Source organism: Protopterus annectens, chromosome 16.part0 (assembly GCF_019279795.1).
Source record: "Protopterus annectens isolate FY-2018-M chromosome 16.part0, PAN1.0, whole genome shotgun sequence".
Taxonomy (NCBI): Eukaryota; Metazoa; Chordata; order Ceratodontiformes; family Protopteridae; genus Protopterus; species Protopterus annectens.
In genome coordinates, this window is record NC_056750.1 from 347190688 (window position 1) to 347217316 (window position 26629).

At 40.9% G+C, this 26629-nt stretch overlaps 1 protein-coding gene across 1 annotated transcript in view; it reads left to right on the forward strand.

Annotated features, from left to right (window-relative positions):
* ZER1 (zyg-11 related cell cycle regulator) overlaps positions 1–26629 on the forward strand; it is a 1037134-nt gene that overhangs the window by 170965 nt on the left and 839540 nt on the right. The window contains exon 6 of the mRNA XM_044058124.1: positions 24841–24955. Coding sequence (XP_043914059.1) covers positions 24841–24955 — 115 coding nt within the window. The remainder of the gene's footprint in view (positions 1–24840; positions 24956–26629) is intronic.

Below are 26629 nucleotides of genomic sequence, written 5' to 3' on the forward strand. Positions count from 1 at the left end.
ATACCAAAAGAGTATTGAAACCTGGTGGGTATAGAGCACTTTTGTCCAACCAATATTGCAGGGCAACTAGCTCCACTCAATGTGGAATATTGGTGTATAAGGCAGTCACATCTAATATACAAAGAAGCCAATCTGGTTCCAACTGAGTATTGGAGACAATACCTAGAAATTGGGTGGTATCCTGGATACATGATCTAACACATGCCAGTAGAGGTTTCAAATAGAGAGTGAGTAATTCAGATAAAGGCTCGGTTAAACTACCCCGCCCTGAGACAGTTGGTCTCCCTGGTGGACACCGAGGGTCCTTATGTATCTTTGGTAAAAAATATATATATTGTGATCTAGGATCCTTGACCGTGTGATGATAAGCATTCGATTGTGTAATAATACCCTCCTGTTGTGCTTGAAATAAGAACCTATCAATTTCAATGTTAAATTTACTAGTTGGGTCTAAGGGCATGGGCATATAATGCCTGGCATCCCCAAGCTGTCTCTGTGCCTCTTGATAATAACTGTCCCAATTCATTGCCACTACCGCCTCACCTTTATCAGCTGATAGTATTACCAAATCTTTATTGTGTTTTTAACTCTTCCAAAGCTACTTGTTCAGTCTTTGAGAGATTATGATGGAAAATATCATATTCATTAAAATTATAATGTAGATCTTTGAGGACGGAGGATTGGAATAGAGACACTGGACTAGACATTGGAGGCATATATCTAGACTGCTGAAATCTGAAAGACCTGACCTCATTACCACCAGATTTGGAATCAAAATGTATTTTAAGGTTAATTAATCTACAAAAGGCTGTAACATTAGATGCAAATGAGTCTTCAGTCACAAAAAAGCCAGGAACATAGCTTAGACCTTTATTGAGTACAGAAATCTGAGCCTGAGAAAGCTCCACAGAAGATATATTGTGTATGTTATTAAATTCACTCAACATTTGGTAATCACCTTGAGAATCTCCTCCAAAGTGTTTGGAGTGTCTGTTTCCTCCCCCCCTCTTCTAGACCTAACCCTAAAGGGTGACTTGTGCTACGTCTTTTGGGTGTTGGTGATTGTAGAAGGGGGTTGCCATCTACATCAGTAGCAGAAGAAGAATCTTCCCCAGAAGTAAAATTAACAGTGGTACGTGTTTTCTTAAGGATAGATTTGGGTCTCTTGTGCTTAGCAGGCAATGTTTTGATGTCCTTCAAGGATGCATCTGCAGTCATAACAACTGGGTTGTCCTGTCGTCAGGCAGCCCTTCAAACCATGGTTAACAGCTGAATCTATCTCTACAACTGAGGTCCCTGCAGCACTCTTGACCACTGACTTATCAGACACTATTCCCTTGGATGTCTCCTGCTAGGCCTCCAGCAGCCATGTCCATTAAAGACTACTAAAACTGTCCCTCTTCCAGTTCCCAAATGCTTACTTTGGCAGAAGATTTAATTTCATTAATTAGAGGATCTCAACCCAGACAGGGCCTCTCAGCCCCAGAGAGAAGAGGGCAGAGCCCCATGAGCCAGTGTCGGCTCCTTTCTCCATTTTGAAGATTCTGATGCTGAAGAATCCATTCCAGCTAGAACAGTTCAATGGCAGCAACAGGATTTTGCAGACTCCAGAAAAGACTTAGGACCTTGCACCTTCCACAGCACAGGCCCTTAGCTATACCTCCTGTTCTCTCTGTGGTGGATGATGCTTTCAATGATGTCTGCCTCACCCAGATTCTTTTACCCCCAGCCCCTGCCAAACCAGACAGATTTTACAGGGTGCCAGATACTCATCACCACCTTTACAAGGCCCCTCTTGCAGACCCCAACTATTTCCCAGGAAATTTCCCAGGGTCCCAAGGCAGTAGCGCGACCATAGCTAAAAACCTGTTCCTTCTGAAAGGGAAGCAAGGTCATTAGACAGATGGGGTAAAAGGTTTACACTTCAGCCACTCTCTCAGCTAGAGCTTTAAACTGTCAGTTTCACATGATACAATACCAAGAGTTTATGCTTGATCAGTTAAAAAAGCTAACCACTGATGAATCTCTTGATAAGAAATATGTATTAGAAATGGTAAATAACATACAGCAAGTTAGTAACCATTCTTTAAAATGTGGCTATGATGCACTGGAGGCTTCATTTAGATCAGCCATGACTGGCACTGTAATTAGAAGGCATGCATGGCTAAAGGAGCAAGCTTTACGGATCATGTTAAATCTAAATTGCTAGATGCTCTATGGATAAAACAAGTTTGTTTGGTACACCTGCCCAGCAGGTTATGAAGAAAATGGAAGAAAAGCAAAATCAGTCCAGACAGTTAAAGATTTCTTGCAGGTTCAACCCAAGGTTTAGCAGGAACTGGCCTGCCAAAATTGGTCCTTTCCTGACTCCACAAGACCTCAAAGGGCAGGAATAGATGTTCCAGAGGCAGAAATCAATCCAGAGGAGGTGCCTACAGAGGACCTACAGTGGCAAGGTAACAACAGAGGCACAGACTCCACACCTGCCACTACATCAACACAGCCACAGTGACTTAATCCTAAACCCGCCTACCAGGGAACAAATAGCAGCTCCCTCTAGGCGGAAAGCTAACTTTATTTTCAAAAACTGGCACCACATAACAAAGGACAGGTGGATTTTACGAACCATAGATCAAGGTTACCGGTTCCACTTCCACACTTTACCAGACAAAGAGGAATGCCAAATCTACCTCCAAATCAAAAACAGAGGCTCTACAACAGATAATGGAGTTAGCAAATGAGAGCTGTGGAGAAAGTGCCAACAGCAGAGCAAGGAAAGGGGTTCTACTCCAGACTATTCCTAGTTCCAAGAAAGGAAAAAGTTGGAGACCAATTCTAGACCTGTCCACCCTGAATACTTACATCATTGTCCCAAAATTCAAAATGCTGACCCTACAGCAACTTCTTCCCATGCTGGGCAAGGAGTGTTGGCTGGTAACTCTAGATCTCAAGGAGGCATACCTGCACGTCCCCATTCGACCAATCTGCAGAAGATACCTCAGATTTCTTGCAGGATCAGAGCACTATCAATTCTCAGCATTGCCCTTTGGCTTATCTACTGCGCCCAGAGTATTCACAAAATGCCTGGCATCAGTAATCGCCATTGCAGACTACAGGGAATTCAAATTTATCCATACCTGGACGACTGCCTGATACAAGGAGACAACAAAAGCAAGCTGACAACAGATTTACAAAGGGTCATTTACTTGCTTCAAGCACTGGGATACACAGTCAATTTACAAAAGTCAAGACTGATACCATCCCAGACAAGGACTTTCCTGGGAGGAATTGGACACAGTAAGACAAATGGCATTCCTAACTACAGAAAAACAAAGAACTCCCTCATTACTTCTTGGCAGTAATAAAACAGAACAAGTTAACAGCAAGAAAGGTACTGCAGGCCTTGGGTTTCATGGCATCATGCATAATCTTGGTTCCATTTGCCAGACTACATATGAGAAAACTACAGTGGTACCTAAAGAATTTATGGTCCCAACACAGACACAGCCTAGAAACGGAAATCCCACTAATACCATGCTTAAAACAGGAGTTCCTATGGTGGGCTCAGGCATGCCAGTCAAACCCAGGACTGCCCTCGCCAAGGGTCAAGCAAGCCAGACCATCACAACAGATGCTTCAGACCTAGGATGGGGGCATATGCTGGACAAATGCGCAAGGATTGTGGACACAGGACCAACTTCACCTGCACATCAACCTAAAAGAAATGCTGGCAGTAAAACTGGCAATCCAAAAGTTCAGACCATTTCTCAAGGAGGACCACTTGATGATAAGGACAGACAACACCACAGTCATGTGGTACATCAACAAACAGGGAGGCACTCATTCTTACCCCTATGCAGAATGACTTTGGAGCTGTGGACCCTGGCACTCAGCTACAACATCCAGTTACAGGCAATATTTGTGCCAGGAAAAGAAAACTCTAGCAGATATGTTAAGCAGGACCACATCGGATGCCCACGAATGGCAGCTGCACCGGATATCTTCAAGACCATCTCGAAGAAATGGGGAATGCCTCAGATAGATCTATTCGCATCCCTCTCAATCACCAGCTCAAAAATTCTGCACAAGGACATTCCACCCACTAGCATGGAAAGTGGACTCGCTCTCCTTCAGCTGGAAAGGCCTAACAGCATATGCATTCCCACCTCTTCCTTGATACACAAAGTACTACTAAAAATCAAGGAGGAACGCCCAAGGATAATCCTGATAGCTCCAAACTGGCCAAGACAGCATTGGTACCCACTGCTGAGGAGCATGTCTCGAACAATATGTGGCCAATTCCCTGATGCCTTTGTTGCTAACTCAGAACAACTTCAGCACCATGCATCCAAACCTAAAGTTTCTGCAACTGACTGCATGGAACATCACATAGCAGCTGCTAATACAGAACTTTCACAAAGAGTTAAAGACATTATTCTTGAAGCACGCAGGCCTTCAACTAGAAGGAATTATGCTGGGAAATGGAAAAGGTTTGTCATTTGGAGTTCTGAAAGAGGAAAAGATGTATCAAACATAGATATGCCTAACATTCTGGAGTATCTGGCGAACTACTTCATTCAGGCCTGTCCTACTCCTCCATCAAGATTCATGCATCAGCTATTTCAGCAGAATACAGCTTTGATCCACCTGTTTTTCACACCCTTTGCTCAGGCAGTTCCTCAGAGGAATCAAGAATGTAAAACCTCCAAGGAAACCACCATTGCCAGCTTGGGACTTGAACTTTGTGCTAGAAAATTGACACTATCACCTTTTTGAACCAGCAGCAACAGCAGACCTACAACACCTGTCATGGAAAACTGCTTTCCTACTGGCAATTACTTCAGCAAGGAGGGTTTCAGAACTACAGGCCTTAATGGCAGTGCAACCCTTTCTAATCTTCCACCAAGATAGAGTGTCCATGAGGACTAATCCTACATTTATGCCTAAGGTGGTATCCAGAGTATCTTTAAACCAGGCAATCCACCTGCCTACCTTCTTTCCCAACCCACAAAACAGAGGGAAAGAATACTGCATACCTTGGATGTACATAGACAGCTACGCTACTACTTGGACAGAACAAAAATAGCAGAAAGACTGACCAACTTTTCGTAGCCTATGCAACAGGAAGGAAGGAAAAGCTATTTCCAAACAGACAATCTCCAAATGGATAGGAAATTGCATACGATTCTGTTACTCCTTCCATGGAAAGCCAATTCCACAGAACATAAGACCTCATTCTACAAGGGCAACAGCCACTACCACAGCCTTCTTACGAGGAGTGGCTACCAAAGACATTATTGAGGCAGCTACTTGGACCTCCGTGCATACATTTGCCAAGCATTATAATTTACCTCTATATTCCAGATCCCGAGCAGGGTTTGCCACTGCTGTTCTGCAAGGGATCCTAAACACACCATAATTTACTTTTATCCTCCTCCCCTAGTTGGCTATAGATGCATCCATGAAGGACATAGTACAGTTTTGTACCTACCATAAATGTAGATGTCCGAAGTGGATAGCATCTGCAGTCAGGATTACCCTCCCTCCTTCCCCTCTGTGGTACTCCTAGGGTGTTTACCCTTCTAATAGCTAGCAAGTGGGGGGATTTCTTTCATGGTGTATTTGTTTGTATTTATGTACATACATGCTTATTTTTGTGTTTACCTCTATCTTTTGGAAACATTGGCATCTATCCAAAATTTTTTTAGCCTTCTATAGGGCTTCTGGCATCTGGGGCAAGAAACACTGAAGAAAATGGCGTTGGCTGATGCTTTATACCCGAAGTCCAACAGAGATGACGTCGGGTGAAGTGCGACATCAGCCGAAGCCGGACCCGGACTTTGGAATCCGGCCGACTGAAGGGCTGCCTGACGACTGGACATCCCAGTTGTTATGACTGCAGATGCTATCCAATTTGGACATCTACATTTATGGTAGGTACAAAACTGTACTTTCTGGTTCCTCCCTACCGGGGGGCTCTTGTGTGGGGCATAAAGGGCTGGCCTTTCTGATAATCGCCTAAATCTCATTGAAATTTTTTCATTTTCCTATCCTTAAGTTGTTGTTCAAGAGATAATAAATCAGAGCTCAATACATCCAATCATTCCCTGTAACTGGATAAGGATTCAAAATTTTTAATTTCAAGGCAAAGATCTTCCACTACCTTTACCCCATTATCCACTGTCCATTCATAATATCCTGTTAGGGCCTCCACAAACCCCATAGATGTATTCTGTTGGATTTTGCCCCATTCTTCCAATAATATGTCATCAGCCTGATAAACCAAAGGTTGTAACCTTACTCTTAAACCCTCTAGTGGCAATGCCTTTGGTCTGGTAGGCTTTGAATAATTTTAGATGCCATACATTGCTTCTAAGCCCTTTCATCTCTTTAGTTAGTCTTTGAAAAACCAACCTACATTGAGTAGAAGGGTCATGTATATTGGGTTCAGAGGTTCCTAGAATAGTGTCACCTAAACCAAATACTTGTAAGTCGCCCTTATCGGACGATAAGCCCCTAATAATACTTGTCAAATCCATACTGAACTAGAAATGTCAATCCCAAAACAATTAATAACCATAAGCTGGAAGATTAAAGCACATGAATAGACCCAGATTTAGACTGTCTGAAAATATATTATTATAGACCAAAAATATCAATCCTAAGAATACATAAAAAAAAAAAAAATATATATATATATATATATATATATATATATATATTTGGCTTAATACCAAAGGAAAGTAGCAAAAATCATAAACAAGTCCAGAAGAAAAAGGACCAAACAATCTGTATAACACAGTCAAAGCACCAATAATTCCATCCTAGATAAAAAAGAATAGCTATTGGCCCATGATAGAAACATGATCAGCCAATATAATATAACCGAGTATGTCAGGTCCTCCCAAACGAATAGTAATGATCATTAATATGTTCCAATGTTCAAAAAATCATATGATGTTTTGTAGTCCTATCTCGCCTTCATTCTTACACATGGGTTCAGAGCCGATCCACGGCTCCGACTCGGCCTTTTTTCAAGCTCAAAGTCTTCTAGTTGGCTTGTGGCTAGGTAGTTATCCCATGGTGCACCAGTACAATCCCCAGATCTCGTTTGCCGCATCGGCGAGTTCGGATGTGCTTCTTCTTGGCCGTGGCTAAGTCTAACACATTTGCTAAATTTTTGACTGAATTCTGCTGTTTTTCATATTTAGATAGCTTCATATAGCTGTTACTAGAGTTATTTTTGTAGTTTCATACTTTAGCAGTTACTAGAGTTCTTTCTGTGTTAAGTATTTCTGAGAACGGTTGGCCATTGGCCTTATTGTTCTCTTTGGTATCCTGTGTGGCCAGTTAGTTTCTTCTAGACTGTGTGCGCATTAGTTCAAATTAGATAAGTTTTCTCTCAGTGTACTTAGATTAAAATAAATAGTTTTGTTTGCGGAGCTCTGCTTATTGTATTTGCAGTTAGAATGGGGATTTTGACCTTTGTTCTTTTGATTTGAATTATTAGAGATTGTATTTCTTCTCTGGTGTGTACGAGACTGTTGAATTGTCTTTCTAATTCTTTCCTTTCTAGGTCTGTTTTAGTTAGAGGACCTAGGTTTTCTCCATTCTTTCTCTACCAGGGCTAGGCCCGTTTAAGTTAAAGGACCTAGTCCTCGTGGTTGTGTCTTTCTTGGTACTTTAAGGGCTAGGCCCATTTAAGTTAGAGGACCTAGTCCTCCCACTTTCCCTTTCTTCTCTGTGTGTCTGATTGGCAGTCTTCTGTGAGATGTTTAAGGAGGTCAAGGATCATAAGCCATCTGGCCTTAAAAAGTGTGTGAAATGTTCACAGAAGATGTCTATAACGGATGGCCACAGTAACTCTGTATACTGTCTTGGGGCCATCCATTTACAGGAAACATGCCTATTTTGTCACTCATTTAGTAACAGGGTATTGTAGGAGAGAAAGAATAAACTTATATTAAAAGGTCTCCTTAAGCCCTCTTTTGAGGAAGATCTGGCTAGCTCTTCCTCCTCTGCAAAGTCTCATGGATCTAAAAAGGAGAAATCTAAATCTTCTAAGAGGCCCTCCCAGGTGCCGGCTGGTGCATCGGAGCCGCCTCTTAAAATTTCTAAATCTGACAAACCTGCTGCCTCCTTGGCTCCACTGAGTTCGGAGCCGATCAAGGGTACTACTACTACTACTGTTGCTACAGTGTCGGCACCAGGTAGTTCGGAGCCGACCACTCATAGTAGACATTGGAGCCAGTCTATGGATCCCTTACCGGTCTCCCCTACATTAAGGTCACCCATATTACAGAGATCCCGTTCTCCCACACTGTCTTCCAGATCTTCCAGGAGCTTATCAGAAGAAGATGTGGAGACAGTAGTGCTGACACTCCTGAAGTCATTTGCCTTACCAAAAATGTTGTTGGCTCTGACCCAGTCGGTTCCAGGGTCACTTGAGTTCGTTACCCCTTCTGTGATTCCTCCTCCGAGCCATGCTGGACTTTCAGAGCCAGTGTGTTCAGTACCGCTGGTGAAACCCTCAGTTCCAGCTCCTCCATGAGGTTGTTTCGGAGCCGAGTTCCGCTCCGACACACTCAACGCCGTCTGTGGTGTCTAGGAGCCGAAGCTCCCCGGTCGACCCCGACAGGGACGCCTGGAAATGAACCTCTTCGGTTCCGAGCTTTCCTCTCGGCACGTCGGCTAGGGTGAGCTCGGACCCTACATCTATCTCCGAGCCGATGGCTCTGAAACCGATGGCATCCTCAGTCTCCTCGGAGCCGGGGAGGACTTTGGAGCCAGAGTGGTTAGCATTCGAGATGATGAGGAGTGTGCTATCCTGATCAGCTTCTACCAGGTGTACCAGCACTCCTCCCCCTAGGGCACCTACTTTTGTCTCAGCACCTACTCCCTCTCTGGACAGCAGAGACCCGCAGCCTCAGGAGTCACCGGCTGTTGGCCCTCATTCTTCTGTGTCCTTCCCAGAATATCTTTCTGAGGAGCCCCCATGGAAGAGGACATGCAAGAGGAAGCATGTAGACTCCCAGGAAGAGTCTCTTATCTCGGACACCAACCTCGAGGAGTCAGAAGGGTCCCCCAAGTAGTCCTCTGATGATGTCCCTTTGTAGACATCCTGAAGATCCTTAAGCAGAGGTGCGGCTGGCCCACTGTCACCCCTTCTGATGAGGAGTCTGTGTACCTGAAGGCTTTCGGGTCTCAACCTTCAGCCTCTTGGGTGTCTCCACCCTTCGACGAACTGTTAGAGCTCGTTAGTCAGAAGGTGTGGGATACTCCTGATGCCGTGGAGCCAGTCCCTAGGAGACCAAATAAATTTCTATCAGCTCCTAAGGAGAAGGAATTTCTGTCAAAGGGTGTTCCCGTAGATGCCATGGTGGTGGTCACGGCAGCAGCCACTAAGAAGGAGCTAGCGGAGACGACTTCTTCTGTACATCTGGCGAATAAAGATTCTCGAACGATGGACAGATACAGGAAGCATATCTTTTCATCAGTGGCATTTACTCTTAGATAGCTCAACTACCTTACACACTTCACGAGGCTTCAGAGAGATTTCCTTAAGGAGTTAGGAGAGACTCTACAAGGTACATCCACTGAGGGAGTCCCTGAGAAGGTGTCTGCCCAGTTGTCCACCTTGAATTCTATTGTCAACTCCATGAGGCTCATCTCTTATGCAGTCGATGAAGCGAGCAGAACAGCGGGTTCAGGAATTTCCCTAAGGCGGCATTCCTGGATGCGCTTGTGTAATTTTGCGGAACCATTCAAGTCTACCTTTACCAATGCCCCCTTTGACGGTTCTTCATTGTTTGGACCTAAGGTAAAGGACACACTCACCCGGTGCGAGCAAGAAGGGAAAACACTCTCTGCCATGGGAGTCCGTTTTACCATCCTCTCTAGACCATATCCCAAGGGTCAGAGAGGTGGTAAAATTTGGTTCATTAAGTCCCAGAGGTTTTTCCAGGATGCACAGGGTGACTCCTCCTTCAGAGGAAGAGGAGGAAATTGTAGATGTCACCCTAGAGGCAGGGGCGGACCGCAAAACCAGGGAGGCCATGATTCGTTTTAGGGCTGGCCCTACCTGCGCTCCTGATGTGGGGCCCGACTGTGCTTCTTTGGACCGGATTGAGGGTCGCATTTCTTTGTATCCAGAAGCCTAAGTATCACTCAAGACAGATGGGTACAAAGAATTATCACCAGAGATTATTCCATACCCTTTTTTCTGCCACTTCATGTTCCCAAGAGGATCCTGGATATTCCACCCAATCATAGGGATCAAGCAACTGTGGAGGTTAACAAGTTGCTGGCAAAAAGAGTCATCCATACCATCCCTGCAGACCAAGTAGGATTCGGAATTTACTCTAGATTCTTTTTAGTGCCAAAACATACAGGGGACTGGAGGCCCATCTTGGACCTCAGCAAATTAAATGAATCCATAAAGAAGGACAGGTTCCGGAGGGTGACACTGCAGTCTGTACTCCTGTTACTAGGGAAAGACACTTGGATGTGCTCAATAGACCTCTGAGACGCTTACTACCACATAAAAATGGACAGGGCATCAAGGAGTCATCTACGATTCTGGCTGGGAGCCAGTCACTACCAGTTTCGTGCTCTGCCCTTTGGTCTCACCACAGCACCCAGGGTGTTCACCAAGTGTATGGCAGTAACAGCTGACCTGAGACGTCGAGGATTCCAGGTGTTTCCGTATCTGGATGACTGGCTCCTGTCCGCCCCCACCAGGCATCTACTTCTTCAGACCAGGGATGTTACTATTCACCTCTGTGCCCTGTTGGGGATTACTATCAGTTGGGAAAAATCTACCTTATTGCCCTCTTAATTTGTGATTTTTATAGGTGCAGAAATAGACACAGTAGCCATGTTGGCTCGTCTTCCAGTTAAAAGGGCACAGAATCTGGTTCTTCAAATTCACCATCTTCTCCCCCTTTGAAAAGTCAAGGCCAAGACTGTTCTGAAGCTTCTAGGGACCATGGCTTCTACCATACTACTAGTGCCGCTAGCCAGACTACACGTGGATTGTTCAGTGGCTCCTGTTGTCCCAGTGGTCTTTTCAACAACTACCCTTAAATCATCACGTTCTGCTAACAGATTCTTACAAGAAGGACCTCATTTTGTGGATTCAACCCAGTTAGTTAACCACGGGCACTCCATTTGTCCCTCGCCAACCCGTTGGCACTGTGACCACGGATGCCTCACAGATAGGGTTGGGGGGGCATTATCTAGGCAGGACTGTTCAAAGCACATGGCAAGATAACAAGGCTCACCTGCATATCAATGTTCTAGAGATGAGGGCAGTGCTTTTGGCATTGCAAGCACTTCACGACCTTCTTCCTCTTGGGACGATTGGAATGCAATCAGACATGTCAGTAGTATGGTATATCAACAAACAAGGCAGAACCATATCATACCCACTCTGTCGAGAGGCTATTCGAGTTTGGAAATGGCCGATATTTTCCCAGCACTTTCTGGTGGCGATGCACATCCCAGGGACAACCAATGTGATAGCTGACAAGCTCAGCCGGGCAATTTTGATGCCTCACGAGTGGTCTCTGAAGCAGGAAATAGTGGAGCAGATGTTCTGCAGATGGGGACAGCCTTGCTGCGATCTCTTTGCCAGCCCAATCAATGCCAAATGCAGCATCTATTTCTCCCTCATCCCCCCCGCCAGTGGAGTCACCGAGAGACGCACTTGTTCACGACTGGCCTCTGGGTCTCCTTTATGCTTTCCCTCCTTTTTCTCTCATATCCAAGGGGATTCAGAAAGCAAAACAGCTGGGAAGCAAACTGAGCCTCATTACTCCTTACTGGCCTTGACAGGTTTGGTTCCCCTTTCTCGGGCCTCACCTTCTAGACGATTCATGGATTCTGGACCCAGTGCCAGATCTCTTGACGCACATGTCAGACTCGCTTCACCCCACCTTACACACCCTTAATTTGACAGCTTGGCTGCTCCAGTTCCATCCCTAGTTAGGCTTCACGACTTCTCACCCTCCTTGAGTCATATTCTTACGTCCTCTCATAAACCCTCCACTAGGAAATTATATTCCAGTAAATGGAGGAGGTTCTCTATCTGGGCTGAGAAAGAATGTTAACCCTTATACCGCTTCTATTCCACTGGTTTTGGAATTTTTGTCTGAACTCTTGCACCAGGGAACTGTGGCTGCCACAATCAGGGTTCAATTGGCAGCGATTTCTAATTTTCATCTAGGTCTACAAGATTCTAATCTGATGTCACATAGATTGTGCAAGACCTTCCTCAAAGGTGCCACTTTAAGACCCCCCTTTCAGGAACCGGTTGCCTCATGGGACTTGAATTTTGTGCTATCCAAGTTAACGTCTCCACCTTTTGAGCCTTCTCATTCGTCGTCTTTGAAATTTCTGTCTTGGAAAACTGTTGGCAATCACATCTGCTAGACAAGTGTCAGTGTTACAAGCACTGTCTGTCAAACCCCCTTATCTGATATTTCACAAAGACAGAGCATCTCTTCGTACTAATCCATCCTTTGCCCCAAGGTCTGTTCCCATAACACTTTGACCCAATCCATAGAACTTCCGGTGTTCTTCCCTAATCATTCCAACGCAGCAGAATACAGGATTCATCAGCTGGATGTTTATAGACAATTACGTTTTTATTTGCACCGGACTAAGGAATTTAGGAAGTCAGACCAATTATTGATTTCCTTCTCCGACTTCAGATTAGGTCAATCAGTTTCCAAAGTGACCCTCTCTAATTGGATCTCTAGCTGTTTAGCTTACATTTACACTTCTGATGGTAAGCCTTTACCTTTCAAAATTAAGGCTAATTCTGCAAGATCTCAGTCTACCTCTGCAGCCTTTCAAGCCAGAGTCCCATTTGATAATATCTGTGCAGCAGCAACTTGGGCTACCCCTCAAACATTTATTACTCATTACAAATTGGATTTGACCTCCAGGGGTAGAGCATCCTTTGGTTCCACGGTACTCAGGAGTATTTTTCCTTGAGCCACCCAAGAATAAGGTGCTAAGGACGCTGTCCCATGTGTAAGAATGAAGGCAAGATAGGACTACAGAACATAAAGAAGTTATGTACTCACCATAAGGTTCCATGTTTGTAGCCCATCTTACGAATCCACCCTCCTTCCCCCATCCTGGAAGTATCTGGAGACAGAAAAATATTGTTATTATCATTCACTGGAGACCTTTTATTATTGGGTTCTTTCTATATGGTTATTATTTCTCTTAGCAGCAAACAAGATGTGGGGATTGTACTGGTGCACCATGGGATACCTACCTAGCCACGAGCCAGCTAGAAGACTTTGAGCTTGTAAAAAGGCCAAGTTGGAGCAGAGGATCGGCTCCAAACCCATGTGTAAGAATGAAGGGTGAGATGGACTACAAACATGGAACGTTATGGTGAGTACATAACCTCTTTTTCAGGCTAGAAAAAAGGAACAGTAATAGTCTTTGTGGGAAATGAATACACGAGCAGTTACAACCATATATTAAAACAAAACTACGTTCCCCAGTTGGCTGTAACAACGCAATACCAGGAAGCAATAATAGTCTTTGTGTATGAAGTATAAACAGTAGTAATTGCGAATGCTCGTTTGAACCGACCAATCCACACAACACTACATCCCCCTAAATTGCTGCCTGCTCAAATTTTTCAAACATATTCAAGTAAACCATAAACAACATATTGGGAGGAACCTACACACCCTATAAATGAACCAAAATGGAAAATGGTACTCAATGACCATGCTATATATGATAAAGATGGTTTAACTAGCTCTGTAAAACCAGATTGTTGCTACCCCTAAGTATAGTAAAGACAACCAGAATAAGTACGGTGCCAATCATGTGCATAAATCCACTCAACCCCTTCCAGTTTCAAAAAACACCACCCAATTGGATAATTATTAGTTTGAAAAAATGCAAACCAAACCAAATAGTAACCATAGGGGAAAACATGGCATCCGCATAATAATTATTCCAAAAACAGACACGAAAAATTGTTCACATGTCCTACATTAACAGATATTTGTTACATTTCAATTTGTTAACAAAATGTATAACAAACCAGAGGTTGTAGCACTGTAAAACCAGATTGTTGTTTCCCCTAAGTATCATGCAGACGACCAGAATTAATATGATACCAGTATGTGTATAAATCCACTCAACCCCTTCAAGTAACATGAAGCACCACCCAATTGAATGGCGATATGTTTAAAAAACTAAAAATACACTAAATAGTAAGCGAAGGGGGTAACATGGCGTCCACATAATAATTATTCAGAAACAACACTAAAATTACTAATGTATATCCTACATAAACAAATATTTGTTATACTTCAATTCATTAACAAAATATATAACAAACCAATGGTTGAAAAAGTCCACAAATTGTCCATATAACTGGAAAATCAGAGCACTTCAAAATGAGTTTATATATCCATACTGGAAGTGTCGCGAAAGCTTCAGTAGACCAACACCATGACATTATAATCTCTCAAAGATTGAACAAGTAGCTTTGGAAGAGTTAAAAAACAAAGATTCGGTAATATTATCAGATGATAAAGGTAGGGCGATAGTTGTAATGAATTGGGACAGTTATTATCAAGCAGCACAGAGACAGCTTGGGGATGCCAGGCATTGCCCATGCCCTTAGACCCAAATAGTAAATTTAAGGTAAAATTGATAGGTTCTTATTTCAAGCACAACAGGAGGTTATTATTATACAATCGGATGTTTATCATCTCACGGTCAAGGATCCTAGATCACAATATATCTATTTTTTACCAAAGATACATAAGGATCCTTGGTGTCCACCAGGGAGACGAATTGTCTCAGGGAGGGGTAGTTTAACCGAGCCTTTATCTGAATTCCTCACTCTCTATTTGAAACCACTCCTGGCATGTGTTAGATCACGTATCCAGGATACCACCCAATTTCTAGGTATAGTCTCTAGTACTCAGTTGGAACCAGATTGGCTTCTTTGTACATTAAATGTGACTGCCTTATACACTGATATTCCACATTGGGCGGGGCTAGTTGCCCTGCAATATTGGTTGGACAAAAGTGCTCTATATCCACCAGGTTTCAATACTCTTTTGGTATGTATGACTGAACATGTCCTCACTAAAAATGTGTTCTACTTCCATGGACAATGTTATTGGCAGTCAAAAGGTACAGCAATGGGGGCATCTTTTGCCCCCATTTATGCAGATCTGTTCATGGCCTATCTGGAGACTGAACTGATCTATAATCACAATCACAACATCTATTTGGGGAAAATGAATTTTGGAGGTGATACCTAAATGATTGTTGGTTGGTATGGAAGGCAGATGTGGCCTATCTTTTGGAGTTTGTTGAATACCTTAACCAAAACAAATGGGGAATTGAGTTTAAGGTGAATTTCAGTTTGGATGAAATCACCTTTTTGGATGTGACCATCACAAGAAATAAAGGTAACACTCTTAGTACACAAATATATAGAAAATATCCCCAGTATAATTCCTTACTCCATGCTAGCAGCCTCCACCCACGACATGTGATACATAACATTCCTAAATCTCAAACTCAAAATCTCATCAGACGCATTTGTTCTGATACAAATACCTTCCATAAATACAAGATGGACCTGGCTAACCGATTCCGTAATAGGGGGTATAAACTGGCCAACATTACTATGGCCAGTAGTCGGGCATCAACACAAGCCAGAGAAGGTCTTTTACAGTACAAGAATAAGGACAAAACATCAGGGGATCAGGATATTTTGAGAATAGTTACTACATATGGACGCAATACTAAAGCCTTTATGAATATCATTCAGAAACACTGGAATATTTTGTTGTCGGATCAGAAATCAGCCTCGAAGGTGGGGCCAAGATGTTTTTTCTTCTTCAGACGTGGTAAAACTTTGGGCTCACGTATGAGCCATTATAAACATTATTCCCATGTCTCAGCTGGACCTATACAACAAACCCTATCGGAGGAAAAATTGTTTGGTACATATCCATGTGGTCATTACACACATTGTTGCAGAGTCTTTAAAATCAAAGAATTTACTAGCCCCAACACAGATAGAGTATTTGATATAAGGTTTCTGGCCAATTGTGGCTCAGACTGGGTTGTTTACCTTCCTTCTTGTCCATGCTCAGCTTTTTATGTGGGTCAGGCATCTAGACCACTATGGATTAGGATTTCGGATCACATGAGTGACGTAAGGAATCATAAACTCACCAGTGTATTATATAAACACACACTTAAGCATCCTTCTGCTTCCTTTTATTTTACGGTCATTGATAAAATTAAAGGTGATAGGTCCTTTAAAAGTGGTTGGCACTCAGTTTTAAATTCCAAAGAAAGAAAATGGATAATTAAGTTGGGTGGGCTTTTTAGCCCTGGTTTGAATGAACATCTTTAAATATGTCTTTAATATGTATCTATCAAGTAAATTGTGACTTGATTGGTCTTCAATTAAGATGCTTTAAATACTGCTGCCCTGATGTTACTTTCTTCTTATTGATTTTGTTTATGCACTAAAGAAGGCTAGTACAGCCGAAACTGGTTTGCTTTTTTTGGGGCACTTTTGTGCATCACTAGGGGTGGTTGACACCCTTGGTATCTTGAAAATGTTTATCTAATCAATAAATATATATTTGGCAACTTATAGTTGATGCTGGCCCTACATTTTATATTTGGTTTGGATTTTTGGGCTCTGGCACTTGCCGTACTTGCGAGGAGGTTTTGGATTGAATTTTTATAAATCAACCCAGGAAGTATATAAAATGAAAAAACTTGGACGGTTTATAACAGTGTAATTATTAAACAGTAAAGGCATATTTCTGACAGATATTAGTGCAAGCAAAAGAAGACATTTGAGATGGGAAGTTGAACAAGGGATGGAGGCCAAAGTGGCCAGTACAGCTGGGTCAGATGTACTTGCTGTCAATCCATTTAAGAGTGTGCCTCATAGTTCTGGACACATTTGCCCGTAGAAGGCAGGCTTTCCCTGTTCAAAGCACAGTGTTTATGCTAACTGTGTAATGTTGAGCAATAAACTGAGAGTGCAGAATAGAATTCAGAATTGTTCTCTTCATGCGAGTGCCTTGTCTGCCTACAGGTAGTGCATCTATAAAGGTTTATCATAGATGATAATATTTTTAATTGAATCTGATGGATAGTTACCTATGTATGTAAAAAGAGGGGTTACCATATAGATTTATTAAAAATATATCAACAGAGGTCATTAAGGGTAGACATACTAAATTCCTCCAAGATTGTTGCTTAATTTTAGCCCTCCCTGTGTGAAAAAAGAGACTGAGAAATAAGAGCTAGTGCTTTTATCAGCTTGAGTAAAATCCAGTTACTGGCTAGTAAGTGCACTGCCTTGATCCCAACAAAGAAGAAATTTGTAGAACCTGAAACAAAATCAACCAGAGCAGAAGAAGAGAAAACACAGGCTGGGAAGAATCCTGCAGCTGTTCAGAAAAAGCAATTCAAGCTTAGCTTTGGTACAATAAATGGCTTCCGGTAATTTAGAGCAAAATATATCAGATGTACTCGGAGGTGATTAAAATAAATTAAACACTGAATGAGCTTATCAAACCAAATAATAAAAGGCTGGAAAACTAGAAGAAGCTTTAACCATCTATTCAGATGACCCAATAAAATTGCAAAAATCAGAGGATGAAATAAAGAAAAAAGATGGGTGTGTATGAGACTTCTCAAGAAGAGTTGTTTTCAAAAAATGGTAAAGTTGGAGGACAGAGCACACATGGAAAACCTGAGATTTTCTGCCGTATCAGAGAAACTGGAAGGAGCAGACTGCATTAATGTTATGAAAGTACCAATGAGTAACTTAACTGGTATTCCAGATTTGTTAATTAAAAAAGGGCACATTGTGCATATGCTATAAATCTGGAAAGCAGCCAAGACCAGTATTAGTAAAGATGCAATCATACGAGTAGAAAGAGTTGATCCTGAGAAAACTGCGGCAGAAGAGCAACTCATTAAAAATTGGAGTCAGTAATAGAAAATAATTATTCAGTCTACACCACACAGAGCAAAAGCAAATTTATCTCAACAGTCAGGGAATGTCAAGAGTCATGTGTGAGATTCAAGCTGCTGTACCCAGCTGTCTTCAGAATGTTTTGCTGGAGGATCAAAGTCATTTTTTGGTGTAGAATAGACTGAGGAGGAGATACTAAAGCTTGTCCAACAAAAATTGAGCCATCAGACTGACGGGGACTGTGCTTCTCATTCTTCTAATAATAAAGTTCATAGAGAGACTTTGCCACTGAAACATTTTGCAATTTTCCAAAGGAAAATACTTGAGAGACAGAAAAAAGCAACAGAGCTGACTAGAAGACTTGTGAGTACCTTGCATTTCAACCAGAGTCTGGGGTTGGGAGATTGAGATGACCAGGAAGACAACCAATGACATTGAAGTTGGTGAATAAATGTGAGACTGTAAATCATCAATCACATTTGTTAAGTATGGCTTTCCAAGAAAAAGTTGAAAGATTGGACTTTTGCTGATTTTGTTAAACTTGAGTTTGACTGAAAAACTTATACCTCACTTCATGTCAGTAATGTTTTGAAGGACACTTGGGGGGGACAAGTAAATGTAAATAAAGCAATTTCGTTCTTAACAGTATTTGTATAGCACATTTTATACATTGCATGTCATATGCTAAAGCATATTCACTTATTGTTGTATGTGATAAAATACTAAAGTAAATAAGTGCCTTTTTTCTTTTTAGTTTTTAAAAATTTAGACATTACAAAGTAAAATGAGAAGAGAGGCTGGACAAAAGCATTTTTAAGTTACTGTGCTACAATCTTGAGTTTTTGAGGTGGGGGATAGGGTATAAAACTGCACAGATTCTAATGTATGTAGAGTTAATATGTTCTTTCTTACTTTTCTATAGGTGAATGTCTGTCTTAAGGCCCTTGGCTTAATATAATAACTTGTTTTTTGTATAAACCCAAGTAAATAAGAGGACACTGAATGTATTGAAAAGTTTTCCTTTGGCAAAGAAATATTCATTGTAAGTTGAGAGGTTTGTAGTTGAAGGCAGCTGTACAGTTTGTACTTGTGTTTCTGTGGAAACAAGCTGACTAAAGGGGCAAACAATTAATTAAAAACAGAGCACTTTTTAAAGCTAACGTTTAATAATTTTGTGAAAGCTTATAACCTGTTTTTCACATCTGGGAGGGGAATGAAGGTAAAACAAGAACAGACAGCAATTAGTGTAAGTAGGAGCAGAGGCTGTAGCATGTGTCTTTGCATGGATAATCTTAATGTTAGGTTAAGTAATGACCGTGTGTGTGTGTGTGTGTGTGTGTGTGTGTGTGTGCGTGTGTGTGTGTGTGTGTGTGTGTGCACGTATTTTTTTTGTTCAAAGATTTTCATTAAAACAAAAAGTCTTGTAAAATGTGACATAGGTTCACATGGAGATACAATAAATGGCGATATAGAAGATCAACCTGCAAAACATTAGTGGGTGCATGTAACATATAAGCAGAAAATATAGATTTAAAAAAGCTGCCATATGTAATGGGGGAAATAATTTTTTATCATGATGGCTCACTGGAATATTGAATTATCTTAAGAAATTTAGAGTGCAAATGGTAATGTTACAGGAGACAAATTTGGAAAGAAGTGAACATGTGAATTTGATAAAGAAAGGATTTCAGGATGGATATTCAACAGAAAATCTGGGACAAAAGGAAAGGCGACTACTAATGCTAATTGCTAGAGGAGCTCCAATACTGATAGAAGAGGGAAAAAGATAGTGGTAGATTTGCGGTAGTAAGGGGCTACTGGCAAGGGAGGAAGAGTACACTGGTGTGTACTTATATTCCATCTAAAACTGCTACTATGAAGCTTAAGAAAATTTTGGGAGAAATAGTCAGATTTCAGCAGGGAATATTACTTGTAGGTGGAGACTGCAACTTGATTTGCAACAGTGAGGATGCATCTGGGGACCTAAAAGGAAAAATAGAAAAAGAGAGTAGATTTCTGAAGAACTGTATGAAAATATTTGGTTCAGAAGACATGAATTCAGTAGTAGGAGTTCTGAGAGAATTTACATATTATTCCCCATGGTACAGTAACTGGGCTAGACTAGACAGAAGTGATTTTTCACATGCACATTTGCATTTAATTGAAAGCTTCAACACGTCTAATAGCTATAAAAATCCAGGGTAATGAAGTACAAATGAGACTGACACTTCTCCACCTACCAGTTAAAAAGAGAATAATTTAAATAATGGGTACTGGAAAATTTTCAGGCAATATTAGGAAAGATAGAAATTTCTTCATAAGTTGTAGCTAGTGAGGGGGATAAAAGGAAAGGTGGAGTTTAAAAGTGTATTAAAATCCTTGTCTGTATACTCTCTTGGGCTTGTTACATTTATGAAGTTGTCCTGACCATTTTTTATTTGAGGTGAAGAATAAAAATTCCATCCATAGATGTGAAATGATTTTATGTCTGTCCGTGAATTTGATATATTTTTTTATTTTTGGCATTTTTGACTATTTCAATATTTGTTTAGATACAATAATGGAATAAGTTTAATAGGCTATCTTATGGGATCCCTATCAGATGGATGAGTTTTCAGAAACTCGAAATTCATATGGTCAGGACCATATGATCGAGTTTCTGAAAACTCAAATGTTTTGAATGGAGATTGCAATACAATGTAGTGTGATGTTGGATTTGGTCTATTTAATTTTCAGGGAGTGAGGGGGGGTGCAGGGGGGAGGCTTGCCCCACTGCAAAAATTAAACAAAAAAGTTAAATTTTGTGGTTTTTTTTTTTTTTGGATGTTTGAACTTTCTTAACTAGGTATGCCATTTCAGAACAGCATTTCTTTTTCATCTTTCTGACCAGCATCAGACGATAGGAGAGTATTTGCTATGAAAACATTATAGTAAGGCAGTATTTAAAGAATATAGAAATATGAATGTGTCTGGAGCAATTCACAGAGGCACACTGTTCATTCAGACATAACTGTAAACTCGTGTAAATAAATTAACTATCTTTAGCCTCTGGTACTTTCTGTGATAGTATCTCCATCTAAGGAAGGTCTTAAAGTAAACAGGAGACATCCTGATGCAGCTAACCTACCAACTGTGCCACAGTGTCTAGGACGGATTGTAAGGCTTTTGATGGCCATCACACACAGCCTTATTGGCAAAATTGAAGTGGATTCCTCAGTGTTGTCAGTGGGTAAAAGCAAAACTGAGAACTGTCATTAACATTTGGTCACCTTGCTGGGAGGCATTGTTTTTATGATATTAAACCTAAGAGGATGTGATTAAAGAAGTGTCCTTGAATACTGGCTGATTAGTGAGTGTTAAGCTGAAGAGTAAGCAGAAAAGTATAAGCCACCGGGAAAAGCAAAGTCAGTGAGTGTATCAATAACTGCTATGTCTTCAGCGCAATGATCTGTATAGTTGGCGATTCAGTTTTCTTCATATTTTGTCATGCTTAACTCCATGTGATAGTATTTGCTGAAAGATTAAGGATGTACCTTTCAGGGAGAACTGTTATTTGTGAATGACTTGCAGAGTAAAGATAGAGGGCTTATGTAGGTGAATCATGGCCATCACCTCCCACAAGAGATTTCTGTAGCTATTTCTTTCTAAAGAGGCAGTGCTTCAGCCAAAGCTGAGATGCATCTACCTCTCTGCATCACTTTCTCTCTGTCTTTTCTACTGCTATTAGATGAGGATTATGTTTGTGGCTTCTTCTCTACTGCTTTTAGATGAGGATTAAGCTTGGGGCTTCTTCTAGTCTTTGAAACCATGCTTAACTGAAAAAAGCCTTCCTTTGTTCCTTGTCATACTATAACAGTTATATGCTGGGGTTGAATGTGGTCAAAGGTAGTTTAGGCTGTCCTTGGGAGAGGCATCAGGAGGTTGTCTAACATAAATGTGTTCAGTTCACAGCCACAAGACCCGTGATAACCATTTGTCAGACTTCTGGGTCAGATGTAGTTTTACAGATCAGCAGACATGCTTGCTCAGTCATGTGTGAATAAAATACAGTAAAGCTTTCAGCTTCATGTTCCCAAAGTAGCAACTCTGTTTTCAAGCCTGTAAGAATTTTTTTCCACTCTCCTGTGCTTTCTTGTTTAGTAGGACTGCCTGTGCAGCATATTTTGGAGTAGGAGGTGGATTTCTTTCACTAAAGTACAACCATATATTAAGCTATGTGTGTGTGGTGTACACGTTTAGTTTTGCCTGTGAACTTAATGGCCCAGGTTCAGTTAGGGCAAGAGAGCTAGAGAAGCCAGATGGAAAGGGATAGAAGTAGGCAGCCAGTGGCTGTACACTTATTCTAGGAGAGGAGATTGGTAGTGTTCTAGAGGAGGGACTTAATTTGGGAAAAGGCCCAAATCACACTTACAGTAGAGATCATGGGTGTGCAGAAGTGTGCTTCAGCATTTGTGTGTTCCATAAGTATGGAAATATGAGACTGTACTTTTTCATATCACAAGGTCAAGAGAGTTCAGCACTGGGATCCAGGTTGTGGAATGTCATCAAAGGTTCTTCATTTTCGAGAAAATAGTTACTGGATTTGCTAAGTTGCATTTATCCTTTTGTACTAGAGTTTGATGATGGCAGGAGCAGTTTACAAAATCTTGGTTTAAAAATGGAGACCTTTTCTGGACCTCATTATTATTTTAGACCTTTTCAGATATATTTTCACAAATGTTTGTCTGGGTAATCTGTCTTGTAGATAAATTCTTCTATCCTTGGCTAAAATCTGTCCTTTTTCATTTCTTTCCTTCAGATGATTACACAGCATCAGGCAGATGGCATGATTCATATTTTAAAAACCTAGCTGTGTCAACACAAGTTTCTGTTATTGCTTGCTTTCTCATTTGGGACTTAGAAACCGTGCTTGTTTAAGAACTTCCTAACACAGGATCTGGGTTTTCTCCTTCAGTGCTTCTGATGTTTTTATCTCACTTATGGCATTTTTTCTCTGCAGTCATTAGTATTAGACCAGGTGCAGTACATTCTACTTGAGGTCAGAAAACCTTTCATTTGAATTGTCATACTTCCAACTGAGGAAGAGATTCTTTGATTGGGCTCAGTACTGTTCACAGTGTCTGTTACCTCTTTTTTCCTTTGTATTTGCTGATATTGCATTCTATAAAGTTGCATTCCTCTGCATTTGCAACTTGTAGAACTATTATAAATGCCTAGTTGCTTTATACATTTCTTGCTGGAAAAGCTTTCATTACCTTCCTTTGAATCAGCATCTACATGCAAAATGTGAAAAATGTACCTGTGAGGAATCCCTCTTTTTGTTGCCTTTCACTTCGGGTAGGAGGGTTTCATTCTCACTCACTCTGATGCCAGCATTATTGCCAGTGTCCGTAATGCATTACGTTTTTTTCAAGTCTAAAAATCCATCAGTACTAATTCTTAATGCTTGCTTAAAATAATAAACACTGTTCCCTTAACCTCACTGCATGTTTAAAGTGGTAAACATCATTTCCTCTTAACCTGTCAGACTTGTCAGTTTAGCGTCCTACATTGCTACATATGTAAATGAAGTAATAAAACAAAATGTTGTCAATATATATCAGATCCTTGGTGAGGCTGGCCAAGTTTCACTTAACAGGGGCAGTGGCATTCTCACGATATTTAGAAACATGGCCATTGGAGACTGCTTTTATAGTTACCTTTTTAATTAACTTATTTTTTTCTGTTTTTTTTTATCTATTAATTGTTGATCAGTAAGAGTCATTAGGATTAGTATCTCTTACTGGCAGACTTATGTAAAGCAGTAGCTTGGTATATGTTTCTTAATTTTGTCACGTGCTTCAAGGATAGAAGTGATTTGAAGTTTGGGACATTCCTACATTTGTTTTTGTCAGAACCTCCAAGCAGGCAGGGCATTTGTTACGATTGGATTCTTGCCTGACCGTGGTACTTGTAGCAAGTATCCTTATCAAGGTGAGTTAGTACAGTCTGCATGGGCACACCATAGTGGTAGATCTTGAAGACAGAGACTGTTCCAGCAGATAACATTTCCTTCTTTATTCTTTCTGCCAGTTGTGTACTCTACTACTTGTAGTTGTTTCTTTTACTCGTAACTCATTGAACCTTTTAGAGTAGGTGATTCTGTGTTCTGGAGGTTATGACAACCTTTCATTTCAGGTATTTTCTTGTAATTCTCCACTTACAGGTTGAACATTTCGTCATGCTTGTTTGCTTACAAAAATGACTGAACAAGCTTCAGAAAAATGAAAGAAATATGAGGAATGGGGAACAATTTTTTTTGTTTTGTTTTATTATTATTACTTTTTTTTAGAAAGATGTGTATACTGACTTAAATGATGAGGTGATCAGCAGCACAGCATTAGTATGTTTAAGAAAACTGCTACTGCAGTGCAATGCAGAGCATAGTCAGTCTTCCCATCCATGTTGTGATATCAGATGCAAGTGCATTTCTGTTTGTCCATGTCTTGTTTTTTCTTTATCTGTTACCAATATGGCATACATTCTAATAAACACACACACACACACACACACACACACACACACACACACACACACACACACACACACACACACACACACAGGACCTCAACAAGTTAAAATTATCTGCCACTTCAAATTTTATGATTTTTCTTGCCAGACTGATCTGTCTTCTGTAATTCTTGAGATTCATGATGGTTTAAAGAATCACTAACTGAATTTATTTTATACATGAGATTGTGTTGTAAGAATGCAAGCCAAGAAAAGTAATAGTTCATTGGTGGTCTTAGTGATTTTAGCATTTTTTTTATTTCTTGTTTTTATGTTTATAGTACTGATCCTTCCAAAAGCAGCATCATCCCTTTTCGAATCCTGAAGAAACCCTTACAATTCCTGGGACTGTTTGATACCTCTCTGTGCAGCCTGAAAAACATTCCAGCCTACAAGGTACGGATACGGGCAAACTTTGCTCCAGGTTAATCAGTTTCTGTCCTAAAAATGCACTTACATTTTGGGATCATTTTTAAAAATTATTTTTGTCTTAATAAAAATGTAATGTATATATAAATGTCTAAAGGTAAGTTAAGGTAACTTTTAAATCTGATTTTGTAGGTCATCTGCAGTGGGTAACTTCTGCAAATCCTCCTATTATATTCTCAGCTGAGTTCATTTCTAAAATGTCTCCAGCTTCATTACTCAAATGAGTGTTCACTTATGGCCTGTGCATGTTGCAACATGACATACCGTGAGTGAGTTCACATTTTGATGAACTCTGAACTTTTAAAATCCATCAACTTTTTTATATCCCCCCTGAAAAAAAAATTCCCAGTATGCTCATGTCCCTATCACTTCTTCAGCAAGCATTTCTGTGCAAAAATCGTAAACTTTGTGGGCTTTGTTGAATACTTGGGAGCCCTACAGATTTATTCCTTTGTAATTTGCCTTTCTGTTTTTATTTCCCAATCTTTTCTAACCTCCTGTGATTGTTTCTTATAGTTAGCATGCAATATTTTATACAGCCTACTAATTGTCTCTTTTTTAACAACATCATCTTTTCTACAGTAAACTATAAACTGTGCCAAAGCTGGTCTTTCACTTAGCACTCCCCGATCCTTTTCTCTTTCCTTATGCTGTGTTATCAATCCTTGATACAGAAGGTAGTTTCTAACCTGCAATCTAAACTCCCGTTTTGCCTTATTCCACTGTACTACTTTTCCTTCCTGAGTTATTTGTGCCCGATACCTTGGTTCCATTACTGTTTTCTCTAATAAATTCTGGCTCCCCCTTGCCTGTTTTCTGTATCCTTAATCCCAGACATCACTAATGGGAAAAATCTCCTTTCTCCATTCCCATATTAACTTGGCACATATACAGGCTTATAGGTTAGTACTAGACTAACTGCACTTGCAGACCATTTTTAAGCCTAACCAATTATTCCACTTGGTGCTTAAAATTAACCTATCTCGTTTGAGTTTAAAATTCATGCAACCGTTTTCATGATCTGTAGATGTTCTTTGTGGTTCACTGTTGCAGTCATCACATTTGGGTTATCCCTGCCAGGGTAGCCCTCGGCCGGCCCGAATACCAGAGGCTTAGTATTTCTGTGTCGGTTCCTGTCGCTTTAGGACTGACGTCAGGTCATCAGTAGTATAAAGTGAGGCAGCCGACGCCATTACATCAGTCTTTCTTGCCAAGGAGCCCGAAGCAGTTCACACGAGTGTCGGTCTGTCGCTACATGAGTTTCGTCTTCTGAATTGAAGCTGAAGTCTTCTAAAGCTAAGTACCCCAGTGGGGATCCTTTTTTCTTGCTCTAACCAATGTCAGAAAAACAATTGTCTTGTCTGTGGAAAGCAAATACCACACCGAGACTTTCATTCTTACTGCATCACTTGCTTAGGCCCAGACCATGGCATCCCTCACTGTTGTTTTTGTTCTTTGTTTAAGGCCCAGACCATGACATCCCTCACTGTTGTTTTTGTGCTTTGTTTAATGCCAGAACTATATGTCGTCGGGCCCTTATTGTAGCTAGATATTTTCGCTTACAGTCCTCAAATTCCGATATGGTTTCAGTAAGCCATCCAACAGCAGATCTTCTGAAAAAACATAAGGATAAAGACAGAG